The 20620-nt window shown below is 48.2% G+C and overlaps 3 protein-coding genes across 4 annotated transcripts in view; 1 reads left to right on the forward strand and 2 right to left on the reverse strand.

Moving 5' to 3' along the window:
* Positions 1–178: 178 nt before the first annotated feature.
* On the reverse strand, positions 179–1156 carry LOC108132319 (uncharacterized). The gene is made up of 2 exons (XM_017251694.3): positions 679–1156; positions 179–620 (listed from the first exon to the last, which is right to left on the reverse strand). The coding sequence occupies exons 1-2, from the start codon at positions 1085–1087 to the stop codon at positions 376–378; spliced, it is 654 nt and encodes a 217-aa protein (XP_017107183.2). The 5' UTR covers positions 1088–1156; the 3' UTR covers positions 179–375.
* Positions 1157–1931: 775 nt separating this feature from the next.
* On the reverse strand, positions 1932–3269 carry mEFTs (elongation factor Ts, mitochondrial). The gene is made up of 3 exons (XM_017251693.3): positions 2967–3269; positions 2660–2908; positions 1932–2600 (listed from the first exon to the last, which is right to left on the reverse strand). Exons 1-3 carry the CDS (start codon positions 3141–3143, stop codon positions 2076–2078), a joined length of 951 nt encoding a protein of 316 aa, XP_017107182.1. The 5' UTR covers positions 3144–3269; the 3' UTR covers positions 1932–2075.
* Positions 3270–3334: 65 nt separating this feature from the next.
* Positions 3335–20620, forward strand: part of Dhc36C (Dynein heavy chain at 36C) — a 32933-nt gene continuing 15647 nt past the window's right edge. Inside the window, exons 1-20 of one of the 2 annotated variants that reach the window (XM_017251692.3) lie at positions 3335–3469; positions 3729–4257; positions 4703–4927; positions 6490–6652; positions 6719–8532; positions 8591–8713; positions 8911–9064; positions 9363–10109; positions 10176–10724; positions 10778–11224; positions 11295–11408; positions 11464–12977; positions 13066–13852; positions 13935–14117; positions 14297–14643; positions 14695–15534; positions 15591–15956; positions 19116–19403; positions 19466–19881; positions 19934–20112. In XM_017251692.3, the coding sequence (XP_017107181.2) occupies positions 3737–4257; positions 4703–4927; positions 6490–6652; positions 6719–8532; positions 8591–8713; positions 8911–9064; positions 9363–10109; positions 10176–10724; positions 10778–11224; positions 11295–11408; positions 11464–12977; positions 13066–13852; positions 13935–14117; positions 14297–14643; positions 14695–15534; positions 15591–15956; positions 19116–19403; positions 19466–19881; positions 19934–20112 (9777 nt within the window). In that variant the 5' untranslated portion in view covers positions 3335–3469; positions 3729–3736. Of the gene's footprint in view, positions 3470–3616; positions 3666–3728; positions 4258–4702; positions 4928–6489; positions 6653–6718; positions 8533–8590; positions 8714–8910; positions 9065–9362; positions 10110–10175; positions 10725–10777; positions 11225–11294; positions 11409–11463; positions 12978–13065; positions 13853–13934; positions 14118–14296; positions 14644–14694; positions 15535–15590; positions 15957–19115; positions 19404–19465; positions 19882–19933; positions 20113–20620 lie in introns of those variants that run through there. The other variant, XM_070277498.1, reaches the window with a different exon arrangement.

Here is a 20620-nt window from a genome sequence, read left to right on the forward strand (position 1 = left end):
CTGGCCCAAAACGTAAATCTTGCAGTAATTTCTAAAATATTTTGGCTTTTATTCAGGTCTGTGGGTTGTATTGGTGATCTTCAAAAGTTGTGGATGATATGTGAAAACAAGTGGATGATATGTGAAACACTGGCCGCAAGAATTCCAAGTTCCAATAAGACTTTCCTAATATTCAATGAGTACTAACCAGTCGACTACCTCTACTCTCATTCACGATGGACAAGTTTCGCGCTCCGCTGCTCGCTGGTGTCAAAATGCCGGATCCATTCTATTCTATCCAACCACCTTCCAACATAAAATGTAATACTACCAAAACAAGAGGGTTCCCAGAACTCGGTTCTTGTTTTTATTTTTTATAGTTTGACGTTAGTAGTCTTATTCGCTAGTGGGGGCATCTACCGAAAGGGACGGAGGCTCTACTGTCAGCTCCTGCTGCTCATCGCGCTCCAGGATCAAGAGGCACTCGCGCACTATAACCCTGGCATGGGCTATGTCTCGCTGGAGGCGGTCCTTTGGCGCACGGATACCCATCATAGTGGGCGCCAAATTGGGTTTCATCTCGCCAAGCAGGTGCAGCAACTCGGAGTACTTGTCCTCTATATTGGCATTGGGATCTACAGCTGCATGGGATGGAAGTTAAAGAAGGGATCTAAACCTAATCTGAGAATGTTATCTTACTTATAGCCGAGGGCATCAGTCCGTAAGGAGATCCGTCTACACCCGCTCCTGCTCCGTTTCCCACCGCACTGGCCATTGTCATCAGCTGGATTTTGGCCTGCATGTACCTGGTGTACTCCAGCTTGGCCAACACCTCCTTGTACTCGTTGGCATAAGCCAGAGCAGCTGCGTTCTGCTGTTTGATACGCTGCATCATGGCAGTGGAAGTGGGTGGAGTACCAGTGGAGCTACTACCTTGTGCACCCGACACCCGAGTGATCTCCACCCTAGGCTCCTGTTGCTCAGTTACCGTCACCTTGGGCTCCGGTTCAATGGGTGGTTCCTCCTCACGCTTAGGGCGTGTGGGAACAGCAGTGACTGTTATGTCGCTGTATTTCGAACGAAAGGATTCAATGTCCACGTAGTCCATCCTTCAAAATGCCACTTTCTTGACTGAACAGTATTTTACTTTTCTTTGGAAGTCAAAGTTTGGCACGCCTACTATGTTTTCTTAGAATTAAGGATTTGGATTAAGGTTACCAAATCCATTTTTGGATTTTTTTACAACCATTATGTCAAATATTCTTTTTTTTAAGAGTTTATTTTTTTTATATTTTACAGACAGCTGGGAATGAGGATTTTGCGAAATATTTGGAAATCAATTGTTTGGTAGAGGACCTTGGAAAGAATATACAGGTTTTATAAAACAAGGAGCTTGAAAAATAATACTCTTTACTAACTTACTAAGTCAGTATTATTATTATAATTATTGAATAACATTTCCTAATTCTTTGTAAATAATAAACCCTTAAAAAAAGCCAAAAATTGTAACCATAAAACTACTCTTAAGTCCTTTTGTACAAACCGTTTTCCTTCCTATATAAAACTCACTACCCCCTTAACATGACTGTTTCCCTGTAAGAACTCGGTGCACGTGACTCTGCGAGCTCAATGAACCTGGAGGCAGTGATGAAAGGGGAGCAACTTGCACTGTTTACCTTCACCCGATACTTTGGTACCTGTTTGTTGTCTTTGGCCCCCACAGCAACCTTTCTTTCTTTTGGGCTATCGCATAACGTGCTGGTAATTACCGGCTGTAGAACAAAACCCGCTCATAAACAGTTCATTCTTCTGCCCCCACTCCCCACCTAACCCCGCAGTCGAAAGCCAGTCAGGCGTGCTTCCCGTTCTGCGCAGGCGCACATTTCCCTGGCTGGTCACCCCAATTTTTTGCCATGACTCATGGAGTATTCAAAACACCAACACAGGGGGGGGACTCTGATCATCACTTGGTGTGTACTTGTACTGGTAAATGGTTTTACATGCAAATTTTGACCATAACTGAGCTCAGAAGCGGGGGGTTAACAATATTCGGTTGGTGTTTGTAACAATTCAGTTGGCTAGTGACTAGACTATAGTTAGTTGCTGCTCTGCGACTGGATGTGCTCTTTTACTCCTCCTGGCAACGGCTGGCCGCACTCGAAGCGATGAAAGTCGACGATCTCGCAGTCGTGGTCCTTCAGGGCCTCACCCATCGTCTTGTCGGCGTCCAGGAGATACTCCTGGTGGATAAGGCATGTTTCTTCGTCCTTGTTCTCATTCGGCTTGTCCTTGTCGTATTCGCCAATCTTCTTGGGGTTCATGCCCACGATCTGCTGGCAGACGCTCTTGTGGAACTCAAAGTCCAGCAGCTTGTGTGTGGATCGGTAGGCTATGACGGCTCCGTACCTGCCCACCTGCGTGATGCCTTCGGTGGATCCAACATTCGTGGGCGCGGGATGCGCGTAGCCGACCAACTTCAAGTCGTTGTTGACTTTGAAGCACAACGCTCGCCGGATGGTGGCGTTCTCCCCCAAAGCTCCGATCAAGAGGGCCAAATGGTCGCCCAGGGTGCGTCCTTCATCGGTGCGAAGGTGCCTCAAGGCATCTTCGTCAAAACCAAGCTAATAGAGGATTACAATATAATGTTTAGATGAAAATTAAAATTCCTTTGAGGGTATACCTTCCACAGATCTCCATCGAATTCTGTCTGGTCGGTGTAGTGCAGACAAATCTTCGCAACGTGATCCACAAACCGCTTGAATGTGTCGTTCCTGGCCACGAAATCGGTCTCGCAGTTAAGCTCCACCATGGCTGCGCGGCTTCCTTTGATCAGAATGCCGATTAGTCCGTGGGCTGTAGCCCGATCCGCCACTTTGGTGGCCTTTGTCCAACCCATCGACTGCGCCTGATCATTCAGCCATTTCTCCGCCTGAAAGGTGTTTGATTACATAAGAGGATGTGGCATTAAAAGGCGACCTCTTACTTACCAGACTGACATCGTTGCTGTGAAGCTCCAGGGCCTTTTTGCAGTTGGCAAAAGTGTATCCAGTCTTCTTCCTCAGAGCAGCCAGAGCACTCTTCTCCAGACCCGATCCGGCACTGGGCCCGGCGTACAGGAGCCGGGATGTGTGTACTGCCCGCATAAATAGCCTCTGCCCAAGCATTTTTCAACCGAGATATTTTCAGAAGTTTTCAAAAGAAAATACCAAGTCAGATTAAATGAAAATCGTTTCGAATTGTGAGGTAAGACTTGTTGCTCTTTGCCTGCTGCCACGGGCAACGTCTGGTGTTTGTTTTTCCAACTAGAGTCGACCGGTATCGTTGTGTGCCACAAAAATCAATTCATTCTAAACAAGGGGAAACTCGGGAAACGTGTGTTTTTGCATTTGTTTTCAACTCCTTCGTATGGTCGGATCAACTCGGTCCAATTGAACGCGTTGCGTCGCGTAAATAGAAATCCTTGGCTGATCCTTGATTGGAAGACGACTAGGTAAGTCGCTATTTGTAGCTATTGGAGGAAATAAATTTTTGACAATTTTCCGGGTTGCACAATTCTAAAGATAGTTAGTGATGGCACAAAAGCCGGTCAGTCGCGTGCAAAGGGGTGGTATCGATAGTCAACTTAGGTGTTGCCACCTAATCGGCTTAGCCATGACTTAACCCTTGTATCAAACATTTTTAGCTCAGTAAATACACAAACCGTATTTGCCGGCAAGACGTTATTTTTAAATGTTTGCTTTGAATTCCAGGCCGCACCATGCAGAACCGACAGAATCCCAATCGGGAGATCAGCATTCCCAGCTTCACCTCAATATGCGGCGCGCGCCGGCCATGCGAGAAGATGAAGATGCAGTACACCCGTCCCAAACCAGACGTCCTGCACAGTATCCTGCAATCGAAGGCCAATCCCGACTACAAGGCCCGCCGCCTCTGGTATGAACTGAACATGCCCGAATGCGCCAGCTCCCTGCTGGACGGCAAGATGCAGTCCGACCTGCCCGACAGCATCCTCTGCCCCAAGAAACAGAAGACCGGCAAGAAAGGACAAAAGCGCGATACAGCGCCCAAGGCCAACTACATGACCATGCGCCTGGAGCGGGAGCACTTCCGCCGCAAGCTGGTCGAGCTCATCCTCCACATGGACGATGACCAGGACCCTAACGCTGGCACAAGCTTTCCCGACAAGGATGAGCGGGAGGTGCTGCGATATTACTACTATATTAAGCACGGCATAGACACCATCCATGTGTCGCCGTTGAGCAAAAAAATCTTAAAGAGGTGGGTGACGGGTTCAGGGGTCACAGGTTACACCCCTGAATGGATTTAAGTTTTTAATGGTTTATTTAAGATACACCTAACTAGTATATTAGGTGTATTATTAGTTTATTTCTTTTATATTAATTGGAGACATAGGTATGTAGAAAATGGAAAATGGTTTTGTTATTTAAGCCATTCATAACTATTATATTTTTTAATTAAAATTCTAGCTTTAGGGCTTATTATTTCAGTTTATTTTTATATAAATTCGTAAAAAGAAATTTGCATATGGCTGTCTCTTTGAAACGTTGATAATTCCGCCTAATCTGCCTAATACAGGACTTCATTTACTTTCCCCGACATAAAATTTAATTACTTTGTGGACAGAATGGAAATTGATTGGGATTATATGCAAATTATTAATTAAAAAATAATTCAAACTATTTTTATGTTGTAATAATTATAGAGTCACCGAGCTGGTGCCACCGGTGCTCTTCAAATGGCAGTCCGCCCTGAACGAGAACATCGCGGAGGTGCGGGCGGACTATGTGTTCGCCATGAAGAAGGCTGTCGTGGACTTTGTCCTGCGCCACACTGTCCTGGACCGGCTGACCAAGGAGGGTGGTGTGGGCAAGGTGGAAACACCAGAACGAGCAGAGGTTAAGAAAATGACCAATTTCTGGCGTTATCGGTGAGTATGCATTGCTCCAGAGTCTAGAGATCTCCAAATAGAGCTCCTTCCTAACTTGGTTTACACATCCTCTGGTAGTGCACTAGTACAAAGGGCCAAAAGGGTGAAATTTTAAATTAGCCCCGCATGTGGGAGATTCAAATTTTTTAATTAAAATGAATTACACCACCGCCCGCACAGCACCTGCCCCCACACCCATATCCACACCCACACCCGCGTTGTAAAAGGCAACGAAAAAGTTACCATAATTGAATGTGCGAGACTCGGCTTCCCGGTTTCGCGTAGGGAGGGGGTTTCCCATTTGCCGAAATGCCAAAAGCGTGCAATTGACATGCAATTACACCCACACACAAACACTCGAACACCCCCATACACAAGCCCCCCCCCGCCATGGAGGAGGATTCACGTGTGTGTGGAAGTCGGTTTGCTGGTTTTTCATTGTAAATTAAAAACCCAATCGGATTTTTACGAAATGAATTGGTGCTGCCCTTTGAGTCGGCAGGGCGCGAAATCTTATGAAAATAACTTTGGCTTCGGATCCTGAGACATCGCCTCCTGAGCCGCTGACAAAGTTGCCGGCAAAGACCAGAGGACTGGGAGGGGGGGCAGAACAAAATATGGAGAATAACGAAAGTCGTGCGACATTATTAAAAGCTTCTTGCAATGGGGAGAACGCGAGAAATCGCTTTGCGGCGTGCCAAAAACTTTTTAACCGCACTTTTTCAACTACAATGCCACGGAAATGGAAAAGCGGAAAGGCTGGAGGATGGGGAGAATGCAGGATGCTCCAGAAAGTTAAGTCCTCCTGTGTATTGGTTTGACATTTGATGAGCAACAGTAAGCTGTCCGGGGGGCGCTGAAGAGTCGTGGTTGTGGTCCTGGGCTCACTGCTTCTGGCTCTGCGGCTTCGGCTCAAGGAATCAGCACGACATAAATTCCAAAAAGGATATGCTTAAAAACGAATTGAACTTGTTTCTGACACTGCGGGGGCGGCACTTTGGAGGACATCCTTCCCTCCTACTCTATCGCCTACTCTTATCAGTGCTGACAAGCTGTCTTATTTTCAAATTATCCAAAGAGTAAAGACAGGCTGAAGTGTTTGAGGATCTAAATAGATCCTAGGAATATGGTATATTGACTTTATAAGGTAGTAGTTCTTATGGTATTTTTTCCATTAAAGTTTGCCCTTTTTAGTCATCAAATAAATCTTGTTTTCTTCTCATCTCTCGTCCCAACACCTTGTGCGGTTTAGGATTTCTTTTGTTTCTTCAAAAGGCCTCCAAAGTGGGTCGAAGGCCCATCGATATTCACATCCGCGTGAGGTTTGCTAATTTATTGCCCTCAAGCATTTGGCATCATTAAGCCAGGCCCTTGAATGGTTTCGGTGGGTGGGTGGTTTCCGCCTTGTGTGGTTGGGCGGCTGCGGTTCCCTGCACTGCTTAATGGGCTGTGACGGAATTGCTGGAGTGAAAAGTTTTCCTTATTCTCGAGATAATTTGCATAAAAAGACGCTACTAACTGTGCCGCCTCCTCCCACTTTTTCATCCAATTTATGTTGGCAGCTATGATGAGAATCGCAATGTCCTGATGAAGACCCTCTTCTGCATACATCGAAGTGTGGCCAACATCCTGGAGCTGTGGAGCATCAAGTACAAGGACACCACCTTCATCAATAGCAAGGAACTGGGCAAGAACGAGGCACCGTTCGCCCTATTCGCTTTTGTGGTAAGAAGTCGCAGTTTTGATAATTTTCAACAATTTTAATTATATTTTTAATTGAATACTTACTAGTATGCTTGTGGAGCCAACATCGATGCCGGCAAGACCTTGCTGGAGGAGAGTTGGTACGGCGAGATCCACTCCTCCCTGCTGAAGGCTAGCAAACGCGGCCAGTTGCCAGACATCCGGCGCTTCACCCTGGTGAAGAGATTCTTCAACTGTGTCGCCGCTCTGATGACCCAGCAGCTGGAGGACATTTGCATACGGAGCCTCAAGGCCTACGCAGACTTCATCTGCGACTATGGACACTCCAATCCAGGCTTCGAGATAAGTGTGATCTTGGCCGACGAGGACACGATACAATTCAACCCAAGTTTTTCCAAGATTCAGAGCGAACTCCTGCGTGTGATTGACTCAATCCTGCAGAGCATTCAGATGCATCCGCGGATCGAGAGCAAACTATATACAGACTTGGTGGTGTCCAAGAAGATTTTCCTCACTCCCAACGTGCCGGACAGTATTGTCCAGGAGACAAAGAACCGAATTTGCGCCATGCTGGAGGAGCAGCGCATCGGTCCGGAGCTGCGTCTGCAGGACTTTGATCCCTTTATTGACCTCATTAACGGCAGTGATGCGGAGCGGGTGGCCAACTTCATGGAGAGCGAGGCCACCTTCGATCAGTATTCGGAGATGGTGTACGAGTACCGGGAGAAGGAGGATCGCATTGCCAAAGAGGTGTGGGCTGTTATCCGGATGGGATTCTACGAGTTCCATCGGGACAAGTTTATTACTCATTTAGAGACCCTATGCCGGCAGCTGCAGTTGGATTTGTTGGCCAGAATGGTCACTGATCAGCAGGCCAGGATCTCGCGGTTGGGCAAGGAATACGATGCCATTGCCAAGAAGGCTCTGACTGTGCCGAAGGACACGGCTGAGCTGATGGAGCTGAAGGCGTATGTGGTACACGCCGAGGAGAATCTTGCGCCGGAAATGGAAGCCAGACTGAAGGTGAACATGGGCGAAATCCTTTGGTTGATGGATCACACGCTGTACTCTCCGCTGGAGATCAAGAACAACAGCAACTCCTTCCAGTGGTACCTGAAGTTGCCCTCCATCTTCGAGCAGCATCGTGCCATCATAGCCGAGAAGATAATCGAGTACCAGGAGCTGCTGAAGAAGCGCATCGAGCTGTTCCGCCGAGAATTGCAGACCTACTACGAACAGGTCCAGACCTACGACACCTGGGGCGACTTTAAGCAGCTCAGCCGGTACAAGAAGCGAGCTGGGGTCCTGGATCAGCGCCTGGTACAGGCCATGGAGACCATCGATCAGATCAACGAGGAGGAGACCTCCTACGGCTGGGACCTCTCCCAGTACCCGGTGCGCAAGAAGGCCCACGACCAGCTGAAACCCTACAAGACGCTGTTCGACGCGGGTCAGGACTTCATGGACAAGTGGGACCTGTGGATGCACTCCCAAGTGGGCTCGTTCGATCCCGACGAGATAGACACGGATGTCTCGAACTTCTACCGCGTCATCCAGAAGCTGGATAAGCAGATGGGCGAGCACCCCATGACCATGCAGCTCATCCAGGACGTCAAGAACCAGATCGAAGCCTTCCGCGAACACATGCCGATCATCAACACTCTGGGCAACCCGGGCATGAAGGCTCGCCATTGGGAGCTCGTGTCGGAGATTATCGGGTTCCCCATCAAGGTGTCGCCCGAGCTCACGCTGGAGAAGATCATCGAGTACCAGCTGGACGAGTATGTGCCCAAGTTCGAGGCCATTTCGGAAAGTGCCACCAAGGAGAACAACCTGGAGCGAGCAATGGCCAAGATGGTCAACGAATGGGAAGGCGTGGAGTTCTCCGTTTCGCCCTACAGGTGAGTTGTTCACGTGAATCCCCCCCAAACTATGCTGTAATTGAAATGTCTCCCGCAGGGATTCTGGAACCTTCAAGCTGGCTGCCGTGGACGACATCCAAATCCTGCTGGACGATCAAATAATCAAGACCCAGACCATGAAGAGTTCTCCCTACATCAAACCCTTCGAGGCGGACATAATGTAAGCACCGCAATTCTCTTAAATTTATTTGGAATTTATTCAAATGATTCTCGTGGCAAAATCTTTAAAATTTATTGAGTAATTTCCAAGCCCGATGGCCATTAGGGATGCCTTTTAGGGCGGCCTTTTTGTTGGCCCGTCAGTGTCACTCGCAGACGACAAATCACACATGGCTAACCTTTGTTGTCCTTTTACAGCAAGTGGGAGGCCAAGCTCATGCTGCTGCAGGAGATTCTGGACGAGTGGCTGCGCGTGCAAGCCACCTGGATGTATTTGGAGCCCATCTTCAGCAGCCCGGACATTCAACAGCAGATGCCCGAGGAGGGACGACGATTCAGTGCCGTGGATAAGGTGGGTAGGTGGGTCTTCGCCCCTTGTCTGTCCACTTTAAGGATATTCCAACAATAGCATTTCAAACGGGATTAGGGAAGGATGATGTTTCGGAGCACAAAGGAAAATACAATTTAAGAATTTATTGATTTCCAAAGGGAAGCTCCAAATAATAGGGATTTGGATTAACTTGGAGTTTATTTATTTGTCGATAAAATTAATAATTGCTTATTTGGGGTTTGAATAACTTTTAAGAAAGGGGAATAGGCCCCAGGACATTGTTTTAAAAATGCTTATCTCCTCTAATTTTCCATTTCAGATATGGAAAGAGTTGATGAAACAGGTGGCCAGCGATCCGAAAGTCATGGTCGTGGTGCAGATCGACAAGATGAACGACAAGCTCAAGAAGGCCTACAGCCTGCTGGAGGTCATCCAGAAGGGTCTCAACGCCTACCTGGAGAAGAAGCGTCTGTACTTCCCTCGCTTCTTCTTCCTCTCGAACGACGAGTTGCTGGAGATCCTGTCCGAGACGAAGGACCCTATGCGTGTCCAGCCTCACCTAAAGAAGTGCTTCGAGGGCATCGCCACGCTCAACTTCACGGAGGAGCTGGACGTCACGGCCATGCGATCCTCGGAGCGCGAGGAGGTTATCCTGGTGGACATCATCTCGACATCAAAGGCCCGTGGCCAAGTGGAGAAGTGGCTGCTCGAGTTGGAGATCGACATGAAGAAGAGTTTGCATCACAAGGTCTCAGAGGCCTTCTACAGCTATGTGAAGATGGTGCGACACGTTTGGGTGCTCACCTGGCCTGGCCAGAGTGTCCAGTCCATTTCGCTGACCTACTGGACTCTGGAGATCACCGAGTGCTTCGAGAGTGAAGATCCCAAAGGCAACCTAGCCAAGTATCTGCAAAAGTGCATCCAGCAGATCAACAAGATTGTGGACTTGGTGCGCGGAGACCTCAACACCCAGAATCGGATTACTCTGGGCGCACTCGTGGTGCTGGATGTCCATGCCCGCGATGTGCTGGCCGAAATTGTGGCTAATGGAGTGGAGGATTTGCAGGTGGGGTTTTCTCAATGGAATCATCAATACCTCTGATTTAATCCACTTACTTCCTTTCATTTGCAGGACTTCCAATGGCTTTGCCAGCTGCGTTACTACTGGGAGGATAACAACCTGGACACACGCATGATCAACTGCTCGCTGCCCTATGGCTATGAGTACCTTGGAAACACTCCTCGTCTGGTGGTCACTCCGCTGACGGATCGTTGCTACCGCACCTTGTTTGCAGCCCTGAATCTGCATTTGGGCGGTGCTCCCGAAGGTCCTGCCGGCACTGGCAAGACGGAGACTACCAAGGATTTGGCCAAGGCCGTTGCCAAGCAGTGTGTTGTGTTCAATTGCTCCGATGGCTTGGATTACCTAGCCCTGGGTAAGTTCTTCAAGGGATTGGCTTCTTGTGGAGCCTGGTCCTGCTTCGACGAGTTCAACCGCATCGATCTGGAGGTGTTGTCGGTGGTGGCTCAGCAGATTCTAACCATTCAGCGGGGCATCAACTCTGGTAGTCCTACGCTGATCTTTGAGGGCACCACCTTGACGTTGGATCCCACTTGTGCCGTGTTTATTACCATGAATCCAGGTTACGCTGGAAGATCCGAATTACCAGACAACTTGAAGGTAAGGAAACTCTTTTAAAGATCTCGGCAGAAAACTTATCCTTTAATTTATAGGCACTGTTCCGTTCCGTGGCCATGATGGTGCCGGACTATGCTTTGATCTCTGAGATCGAATTGTACTCCTACGGTTTCCTTACCGCCAAGCCGCTTTCCGTAAAGATCGTGGCCACCTATCGACTCTGTTCGGAGCAGTTGAGTACCCAGTGCCACTACGATTACGGAATGCGAGCCGTAAAATCTGTACTGAAAGCAGCCGGTGCCTTGAAGCTTCGCTACCGCGACGAAAACGAGAATATTCTAGTGTTGCGCTCCATCAAGGACGTCAATTTGCCAAAGTTCTTGAACCAGGATATTCCCCTCTTCCAGGGCATCACCTCCGATTTGTTCCCGGGTACTGTGTTACCCGAAGCGGACTATGTCCTCTTCAATCGTTGCACCCAGCAAGCCTGCGAGAAACAAAACAAACAATGTACTCCTTTTGTTTTGGAGAAAGTTCAACAGGTGAGGCCCTACTATATCTTGTCATTAAGGATATTATCTTTTATTCTTATTTTTACTTGCATACTTTTAGTTGTACGAGATGATCGTGGTGCGACATGGCCTGATGTTGGTGGGCTATCCTTTTGGCGGGAAATCTACAACGTACCGTGTCCTAGCAGAGGCACTGGAATGCATGGAGAAGACGGTAAAGCTTTTCAACATACTGCTATGTATCCTTAATCACGTTATTTAATCCCCAGGATGGTTCCGAGAACAAAGCCATTTACACGGTGATCAACCCAAAGGCTATTACCATGGGCCAGCTGTACGGCCAGTTCGATGCGGTGTCCCATGAGTGGAGCGATGGCATTCTGGCGGTCAACTATCGAATCTTTGCCGTGTCGGATTCGCCGGACCGCAAGTGGCTGATCTTCGATGGGCCGGTGGACGCCATTTGGATCGAGAACATGAACACTGTACTGGACGACAACAAGAAGCTCTGTCTGATGTCCGGCGAGATTATCCAGCTATCAAACACCACGAATCTGGTGTTTGAGCCCATGGACTTGGAGGTGGCCTCCCCGGCCACAGTGTCCAGATGCGGAATGATCTATCTGGAGCCTAGTTCATTGGGATGGGAGCCTTTGGTGGCCTCGTGGAAGAACACTCTGCCCGCCGCCTTCCACACGGTCAGCAAGCAACTGATATCGATGCTGGTCTCACGCTTCTGCCCCATCCTGCTGTACATTGTGCGGAAAGGCTTGAGGGAGATCGCCCCCACGTCGGACGCCAACCTAATGGTCAGCCTGATGAACTTCTTCGAGTGCTTCATAGACGACTTCAGGGACGAGAAGTATGTGGCTAACATATCGGACTTGGATTTCCGGGCCCAGACCGAGGGTATATTCCTGTTCTCTTGCATTTGGGCCCTCGGCGGAGCCTTGGATGCTGACAGCCGTGAGAAGTTTAACATTGTGTTCAGAGCTCTCATGGAGAAGACGTTCCCGGAAAGTCTGTACGAGATGTATGGTGTCACCGAGGACCTCTACGTGGAGACCCTGCCCAAGCCGTTCATATTCCCGATACCCAAGCAGGGTTCGGTGTTCGATTATAGGTACATCAAGGAGGGCAAGGGCAAGTGGAAGCCTTGGCAGGACGATGTCAACTCGGCGCCGCCCATTCCTCGCGATATTCCCGTCAATCAGATCATCATCCAAACCAACGAGAGCGTTCGAATCGGTGCTGTTTTGGACCTCCTGGTGCGCCACGGAAAGCCCCTGATGTTGGTGGGCCCCACCGGCACAGGGAAGAGTGTCTACGTGATCGACTACATGCTGAAGAAAATGGATTTGTCCGTATACAAGCCCCTGCTGATCAGTTTCTCGGCCCAGACCTCCGCCAACCAGACACAGGACATCATCATGTCCAAGTTGGACAAACGACGGAAGGGCGTCTTCGGTCCACCGCTCAACAGCCGTTTCGTGATCTTCGTGGACGATGTTTCCATGCCTTTGAAGGAGAACTACGGCGCCCAGCCTCCCATTGAGCTGCTCCGGATGATGCTCGACCACATGATGTGGTACGACCGGAAAAACATAATCCCCATGAAACTGATTGATCTGCAGATGATCACGGCCATGGGTCCTCCTTCCACAGGCAACACGGTGACGCCTCGTTTCCAGCGATTCTTTAACGTTATAGGCATCGATGACTTCAACAACGAGATCATGACCACGATTTTCAGTAAGATCGTCCTCTGGCACTTGGACACTAGGTAAGTAATCCTTGATTTCCTTTGAATGTCAGCATCCTTTTGTTTCTTTTTCTGAAATTCCAATCACCTAATCCTAACCAAATCCCAGGGGCTTCTCCAAGGAGTTCGATCCTTGCATTGACGAGATCGTGGGTGCCACTCTGACCATTTACAATGACGCCAAACTGAATCTGCTTCCCACCCCCGCCAAGTCGCACTATCTCTTCAACTTACGCGATTTCTCGAGGGTTATTCAGGGGGTTCTGCTGTCCGTGCCGGAGGCGACCGAGGATGTGAACTCCATGCGGCGACTGTGGGTGCATGAGGTGCTGCGGGTGTATGGCGATCGTTTGGTGGAGGATGGGGATCGTACCTGGCTGTTCGAAAACCTTTGCTCCACAGTGAAGAGCTCCTTCAATACGGATCCCTCGCGGCTGTTCGGCCGCTTGGTGGAGAAGGACAAACAGCTGCAGGAGTCCGACTTCCGGCAGCTTATCTACTGTGACTTCACCAACCCGAAGGCGGACACCAAGAACTATGTGGAGGTGCAGGACCTGGAGGAACTGCGGCGTGTGGTTGAGGCGTATCTGGTGGAGTATAACAACATGTCGAAGAAGCCCATGAATCTGGTGCTTTTCCGCTTCGCCATTGAGCATTTGTCGCGCATATGCCGCATCATAAAGCAGCCGAGGAGCCATGCTCTGCTCATCGGGGTCGGAGGATCCGGACGCCAGAGCTTGACTCGATTGGCTTCGCATATATGCGACTATGAGCTGTTCCAGGTGGAAATCACGCGATTGTATGGGCCGTACGAATACCACGAGGACATCAAGGCCATCCTACGCAAAATTGGGGCATCCGAGATGCACGGCGTCTTCCTCTTTACGGACGTTCAGGTGGGGAAGCGTCACAATTGGCAATTGGACTGTATTCTTTTGGGGTGGTCTTGGTCTCGCTAACTCTTTTAGACTCTTTCAGATCAAAGACGAATCCTTCCTGGAGGACATCAACAATTTGCTCAACTCCGGCGAAGTGCCCAATCTGTTCTCCAATGAAGAGAAGATCGAAGTGGTGGAGAAGATGGCCCAGATTGACAAGCAGAGGGACAAAGCTGTCCAAACCGATGGCTCTCCAGTGGCTCTCTTTAACTTTTTCGTCACGGTGGGATACAAATGACCTATGATTCATCCTAGTAGTAGATTTATTAGAGTCCCCGACTATAGTCGTTTCTCTTGTCCGATCTCTAATCTATCTTTTAAATATTTTTTCAGAAAAGTCGGTCAATCCGTCTTTACACTATTATCTTACCGTGTTATAACATATATTTCCTTACCCGACAGACCTGTAAAGACCAGCTCCACATTGTGCTGGCCATGTCGCCCATTGGAGAGGCTTTGAGAACCCGCATCCGAAAGTTCCCTTCGATCGTCAACTGCTGTACCATTGATTGGTTCCAACCCTGGCCAGAGGATGCTCTGCTGGCGGTGTCATCTCGTTTCCTGGCCAGCGAGGATCTGACTGCCCTGGAACGTCGCACAGCCATCGATATGTGCATGGAGTTCCACATCTCCACCCAGATCTTGTCCGCCAAATTCTTCTCGAGACTGCACCGCTACAACTATGTCACCCCGACCTCGTATCTGGAGTTGATTCAGACCTTTAAGGCGCTGCTGAGTCAAAAGAGAAAGTGAGTGTTTATTCTAATTGGGATATTAAATGGCATCTTTGTCCTTTATAGCAACATTACCACGAACCGAAACCGCTACTTGACTGGCATTTCTCAGCTGGACATTGCTGCCCAGCAGGTGGCTGTGATGCAGGAGCAGTTGATTGCCCTAGAGCCCAAGCTGAAGGAGGCATCCGAGATTGTGGCCGAGCAGGTTGCCAAAGTCACGGCGGACAGCAAGCTGGCCGAGGAGCAGAGAGAAATAGTCAAGATGGACGAGATGGCTGCCAAGGAACAGGCGGCGGTGGCCCAGGAAATCAAAGAGGAGTGCGATGCGAAACTGGGTGAAGCCCTGCCCATTCTTGAGTCAGCCCTGGCCGCCTTGAACACCCTGACCACTGCCGATATTGCTGTGGTCAAGACCATGAAGAGCCCGCCCATTGGCGTGAAGATTGTGATGGAAGCCGTTTGTATTCTCAAAGACGTGAAGCCGGATAAGGTGCCTAATCCGAGTGGCGTGGGCACTGTGGAGGATTACTGGGGGCCCTCGAAACGTGTGCTCAGCGACATGAAGTTCCTGGACAGTCTGCTCAACTTCGATAAGGATAATATTCCGCCCGAGGTGATGAAGAAGTTGGGTCAGCGAATTCTCAACAACGAGGCATTCGATCCGGATAAGATTAAGAGCGCCTCGACGGCCTGCGAAGGTTTGTGCCGTTGGGTCATCGCCTTGACCAAATACGACGTGGTGGCCAAGGTGGTGGCGCCCAAAAAGATTGCCCTGGCGGAGGCCGAGGCCACCTACAATGCGGCCATGAAGACGCTCAACGAGAAGCTGGCCCAGTTGGCCAGGGTGGAGGCCAATCTGGCAGCCATCCAGAAGATACTAGACGAGCAGCTGCGTCAATACGGGTGGAGTTATCTTCCGATACTTTCTATATACTATACTAATGAACTTTTTCTTTTAGAATCTTGCTGGCGGAGCACGAGGCTTGCACCAAGAAATTGCAGCGTGCCCAGGAGCTCATCTCTGGGTTGGGCGGCGAAAGGACTCGGTGGTCGGAGACGGCCAAAAACCTACAGGCTAGCTTCAAGAGCGTCACCGGGGACGTGCTGATCTCGTCCGGCGTGGTGGCCTATTTGGGACCCTTCACCATTGATTTTCGACTGGACCAGATAAAGGCGTGGGTGAAAAAGTGCCTCGATTATGGTGTAACCTGCACCCCCGACTTCCAGCTGGCCGTGGTCCTCGGAGAACCGGTTGAGATTCGTTTTTGGAACATATGCGGCCTGCCCACGGACGCCTTCTCAGTGGAGAGTGCCATTATGATGAAGTGAGTTATTCATTACGGACCACACTATTAATTTAATTTGTGGAAAGGGCGGACCTCTTCTGTTTGGTTTGTTGGTACAATTAATACTTTTAATCATTGTCTACGGATTGGGGTTTATTGCCACCATTTCTCAACTTCTATACTTTGTAACCACAAGTTGTGGCAACATCTGGCACTGCTCCCCGTGCGATCGCTAAGCCGACTCGCATCAATTAAACAACCTGACACGGTAATTACGACCCTGCCACCGCGCTTGTCAGCGGCACGGCATCCACGGCAGTCGTGGCTCCTTTTTATTTTTTTGCCAGTCGCCCTGTTGTGTTTCTTCGTTTTCTAATTACAAAACATAAAACGTTAGAATTCACGCGTATTAGGAAAATTAAAGATACGCCTGCGAGTGTGAGAACGGCACCGGATGCTGCACGGTAGCGCGGAATGGAAGCTGGGTAGCTGGGGTAGCTGTTTAGGCGGAATAGAGGAGGCGGATGGAGGGGGGTTGCATGCGCGCATTAGGCAACACACCCGCATGCGGCCAGAAGGACTCGTTGCCAGGACACGCCATCGCGGTGGTGGATGCTGTGGCCCTAGTCCCCGTCAAAGGTACAAAGGGCAAGGGAAATGGAAATTACACAAAGAGAAAATTATTGATTTTTTAGGGATTTATTTAATGTTCCCCTAAAAACTATTCTTTTTTATTATTTTCTTTAAAATATTCACTAATTTTAAGTATTTTTGTAAAGTCCTCTTGTTTTGTCCCGATTTCTCTCTGTGTAAAAGGGCTTTTAAGGCGGGAGGGAGGCTTTCATGTAAGATGCGTATATTACGCATCTGGTGAGTTTCTCGGAGGTCAGAGGACGGGAGGCCACATGCCACTCCAGGCCGGTTGCTCGCTGGTTCGTTCCAAGCCACTCCATGTCGATTTAATAAAGGAAATTCCTGGCTGCTTTCCACGAAAGTGTTCAAAGTAATTTGGAGCATGCCCGAAAATACCTGAGGGCCATCGGTTTTCCGAATGCGATTCAGCAGGAGCCAGGGCAGGGGGACAAAACGCGAACCAAGGATGCGGGCAGCAAGGGCAACTCGAGTCTCAGACTCTTCGTCCTGTATAAGCAATTGATTAATGTGCGCCCAGAGCGGATTAGGTTTAATTTTTACGCAGGCCAGAGGGGTAGTTGATAGAACAGAACATACAAGGATACGATAGCGATAGACGATTGCACATCCTGGGGGACTTGCCCTCTCTAGTTTCGGGCTTTTGTCTATCCTGCATGATGGAACACACATGGAGTTGCCTGTGTATTTGTATTTGGCAAACATCCTGGGAGGAGGGTGGCGCCACCTCGCCAGGGATGTCCCCGTGTCGTCTTTACTATTAACATTCATTTGCTTAATATTTCGGGTGACACGTAGCCCATATGGTGACCGCCTTCAGCATCGTAAAAAGCCATTCCCTTTTATATCGGGGGTATCAGGTGCGGATGTTTTCGTTTCGCCAGCCGGTTTTAGGGTCATGCCAGTCATCTGAAATTCGAGGACCCTGTTTTTGATTAAATAATGTTAATTCGAAAAAGGCAGAAACAATTTGTAGAGCTTGTTAAGGGTCTGAATTTTAAGTATCATCATGGAGAGAAGGGCTGTTTGTAGTTTAAGTGATATGGAAAGTAGAAAACAGTGGACTACTTTAATATTTAAAAGAGTGTTCTTTCAAATAAGAATCTATGTACTCGTTTTGTTGCGAGGAATTTCAAGGAATTCTGCAAAAATATATTTCTCTTTGTCGAACGTTTTTTTTCTACTATGGGAAAGTGGAAAAATCCCAAACTCCATTCAACAGATTCTCAGCCAATACACAATGCAACGCCATTTCATTCTTTTTGTCAAACTATTCTCATAACTATTTCCTTTTTTTTTGGCGACAAACAATTCTATCTCTGTTTGAATCCTATGCATTCACGGTCCCTGGTGATGCGCTTTGAACTTTCACAATTTTTCACATGGCAACTGCCTACCCGGGACCCACTCCCCATCGGGGATCCTGGTGAATTTGGTGTCCAGACATATCGTATGGGGGTTTCGAGCGAAATTCCTTGTTTAAAAATTGTTGGGGCTTTCCGTTTATAGTTGTCTTTTTTGTCGGGAACACTCGCTGCCACCGCCGAATGCAAAGGAACATTGCTCTTTTGTTTTTCCATCAAATATTTTTCATTCATCAAGTTTTCAATTTACAAAAATGTTCATTCATTCGCACGAGCAATTTGTATTCGGTGTGAATTTGTCATGTGTTGGCTGCTGCTTCTCTGGATCCTGCTCCTGTTCCTGCCGCCGTCTAGGTTGCCACTGCTGCAACTTATTGTTGTTTTTTTCCCGCCCTCCCAATCTCTATTTTTTTTTTTGGTCGCTCCCAATGCTTATGCCCGGTTTCCCAAACCCATTTTTTATCCCGCCGTGGTTGTGAGTTATCGCAGCAGCTATAGCTTTATGTACATACATATGTATTTAAATATATAGGTATATGCTGTGTCCAACATACACAACAACCGCAATCGATGTACACACTAGTCTATATAATATGTGTGTGTAGAAAATCAGAGGCTTAGGCATTAAGTGGAAAGGGTTTTTAAATAAATTTTAATTCCATTTGATCTAGATGGGAGTGGCTCTTTTATATGGCTTTATAAAAATTTGCATTAATATTTCTTAAATACTATCCTTTAATGTAAAAAAAAACCCCACCCTAGTCGAAGTCCTTTTGTAATTCAGTTCTGTTTGTGGCTTAACGTTTTGCATGATGTATTGGCATATTTGAAGCCAGAGGTTTTCCTCTTATTGCGAAACCCACAAAACACACACTGACAGGCTTGCACAACAACACTACCCACCACATAAACCACACACACCCTACACCCAACACCCTACACTCCACTGATACATTCGAATAATGCGAACTGAAAATATGTATTTCTATAGCATTATTTACGCTTATGAATTATTGACGTAAATATTGGATGTGTATTTATGCGGTATTTTCTTTTTTAATATTCCCAACTTCGACTGATGGGTCTGCGTTGACAAATGGCATGCATTTAATATTATTTCTATCATTTAAAGTACACGCCCCACTACACATTATTAAAATAATGCCTCGAATCCCAATTACAGGAATGCCCGCCGCTGGCCTCTGATGATTGATCCTCAGGGTCAGGCCAACAAATGGATCAAAAACTATGAGAAGAACAATAAGCTGTGTGTGATTCGTCTCAACCAGGCCGACTATACACGAGTCATGGAGAACGCCATACAGTTTGGGCTGCCGGTGCTCCTGGAAAACATTGGCGAGGAGTTGGATCCCATTTTGGAGTCAGTTCTGCTGAAGCAACTGTTCAAGCAGGGCGGAGCACTCTGCATCAAGCTAGGTGACTCTGTGATTGAGTATAATCACAGTTTCAGGTTGGCAGGATATTGGCCATCAAATGTATTACATTGTGATTTCATTAAAATCCTTATTACAGATTCTACATGACCACCAAACTGCGAAATCCCCATTACCTGCCCGAGGTGGCTGTGAAGGTGACCCTGCTAAACTTCATGATCACCAATCAGGGCTTGCAGGATCAGTTACTGGGCATAACGGTGGCCCGAGAACGTCCTGATCTGGAGGCGGAAAAGAACAACCTGATTGTCCAGGGAGCGGAGAACAAGCGCATGTTGAAGGAGACTGAGGACCAGATTCTGGAGGTACTCTCCTCAGCCGAGAACATTCTGGAGGACGAGACGGCTGTTCAGATTCTGAGCTCGGCCAAGGCCCTGGCCAATGACATCAGCGAGAAGCAGATTATTACGGAGGCTACCGAGAAGCAGATCGACATTGCCCGCTTGAGCTATGTGCCCATAGCCGAGCACTCGACCATATTGTTCTTTACGATAGGTGATAGCTTGTCTTTTACAAAACTGGCACCTGTTTTAATCGCTTCTTTCAGTGGAGTTGGCCAACATTGATCCCATGTACCAGTACAGCCTGGTGTGGTTCGTCAATCTGTACATGTCGTCGATTGATAACACGGAAAAGGTGGACGACATTGCGGCACGTCTATTGGATTTGCGGAATCACTTCACCTACAGCCTCTACGTCAACATCTGTCGCAGTCTGTTCGAGCGTGTGAGTGCCCATTGGATGAACCCAATTACCGTCAAACGTTGTCCATCCGCTTGTCCAACCGTAATCCGGCAGTGTCCTTTAGCCTTGTTAGTCCCGTAATTGCGCATAATCGGATAATGTGACATTTGAAGCGAGGTTGTCCTTTGCGTTTCATTTGCTTTGTGATCCTGGTTGGACTTGACTTTCGCGAATTTGCAGTTAAATGACATTAAAGTCGGTCAGCTGAACAAGTACATTGTAATCACAGTCCCTTCAAGCGGCCAAAGTAGTTCCAGCAGCAGTAAATACTCCTGCCAAGGACGATTCCTTTGAGTTTCAAACTGATTTTCATCATTTATTCCACCCACCGTCCATCCTTTGAGCCTGAATAACATAATTTCCCTGCTGCAGCTATCAAAAGATGACCTAGCCAAAAGAAAGTAATAATCTAAACCGGTTCTAGGGCTTTATGCTGTTTTCAGTCAATTATGGCCCTTTTCCCCCCCACCCATGTGGGTCGCCCTTTTAC

This window comes from Drosophila bipectinata, chromosome 2L, assembly GCF_030179905.1.
Source record: "Drosophila bipectinata strain 14024-0381.07 chromosome 2L, DbipHiC1v2, whole genome shotgun sequence".
NCBI lineage: Eukaryota > Metazoa > Arthropoda > Insecta > Diptera > Drosophilidae > Drosophila > Drosophila bipectinata.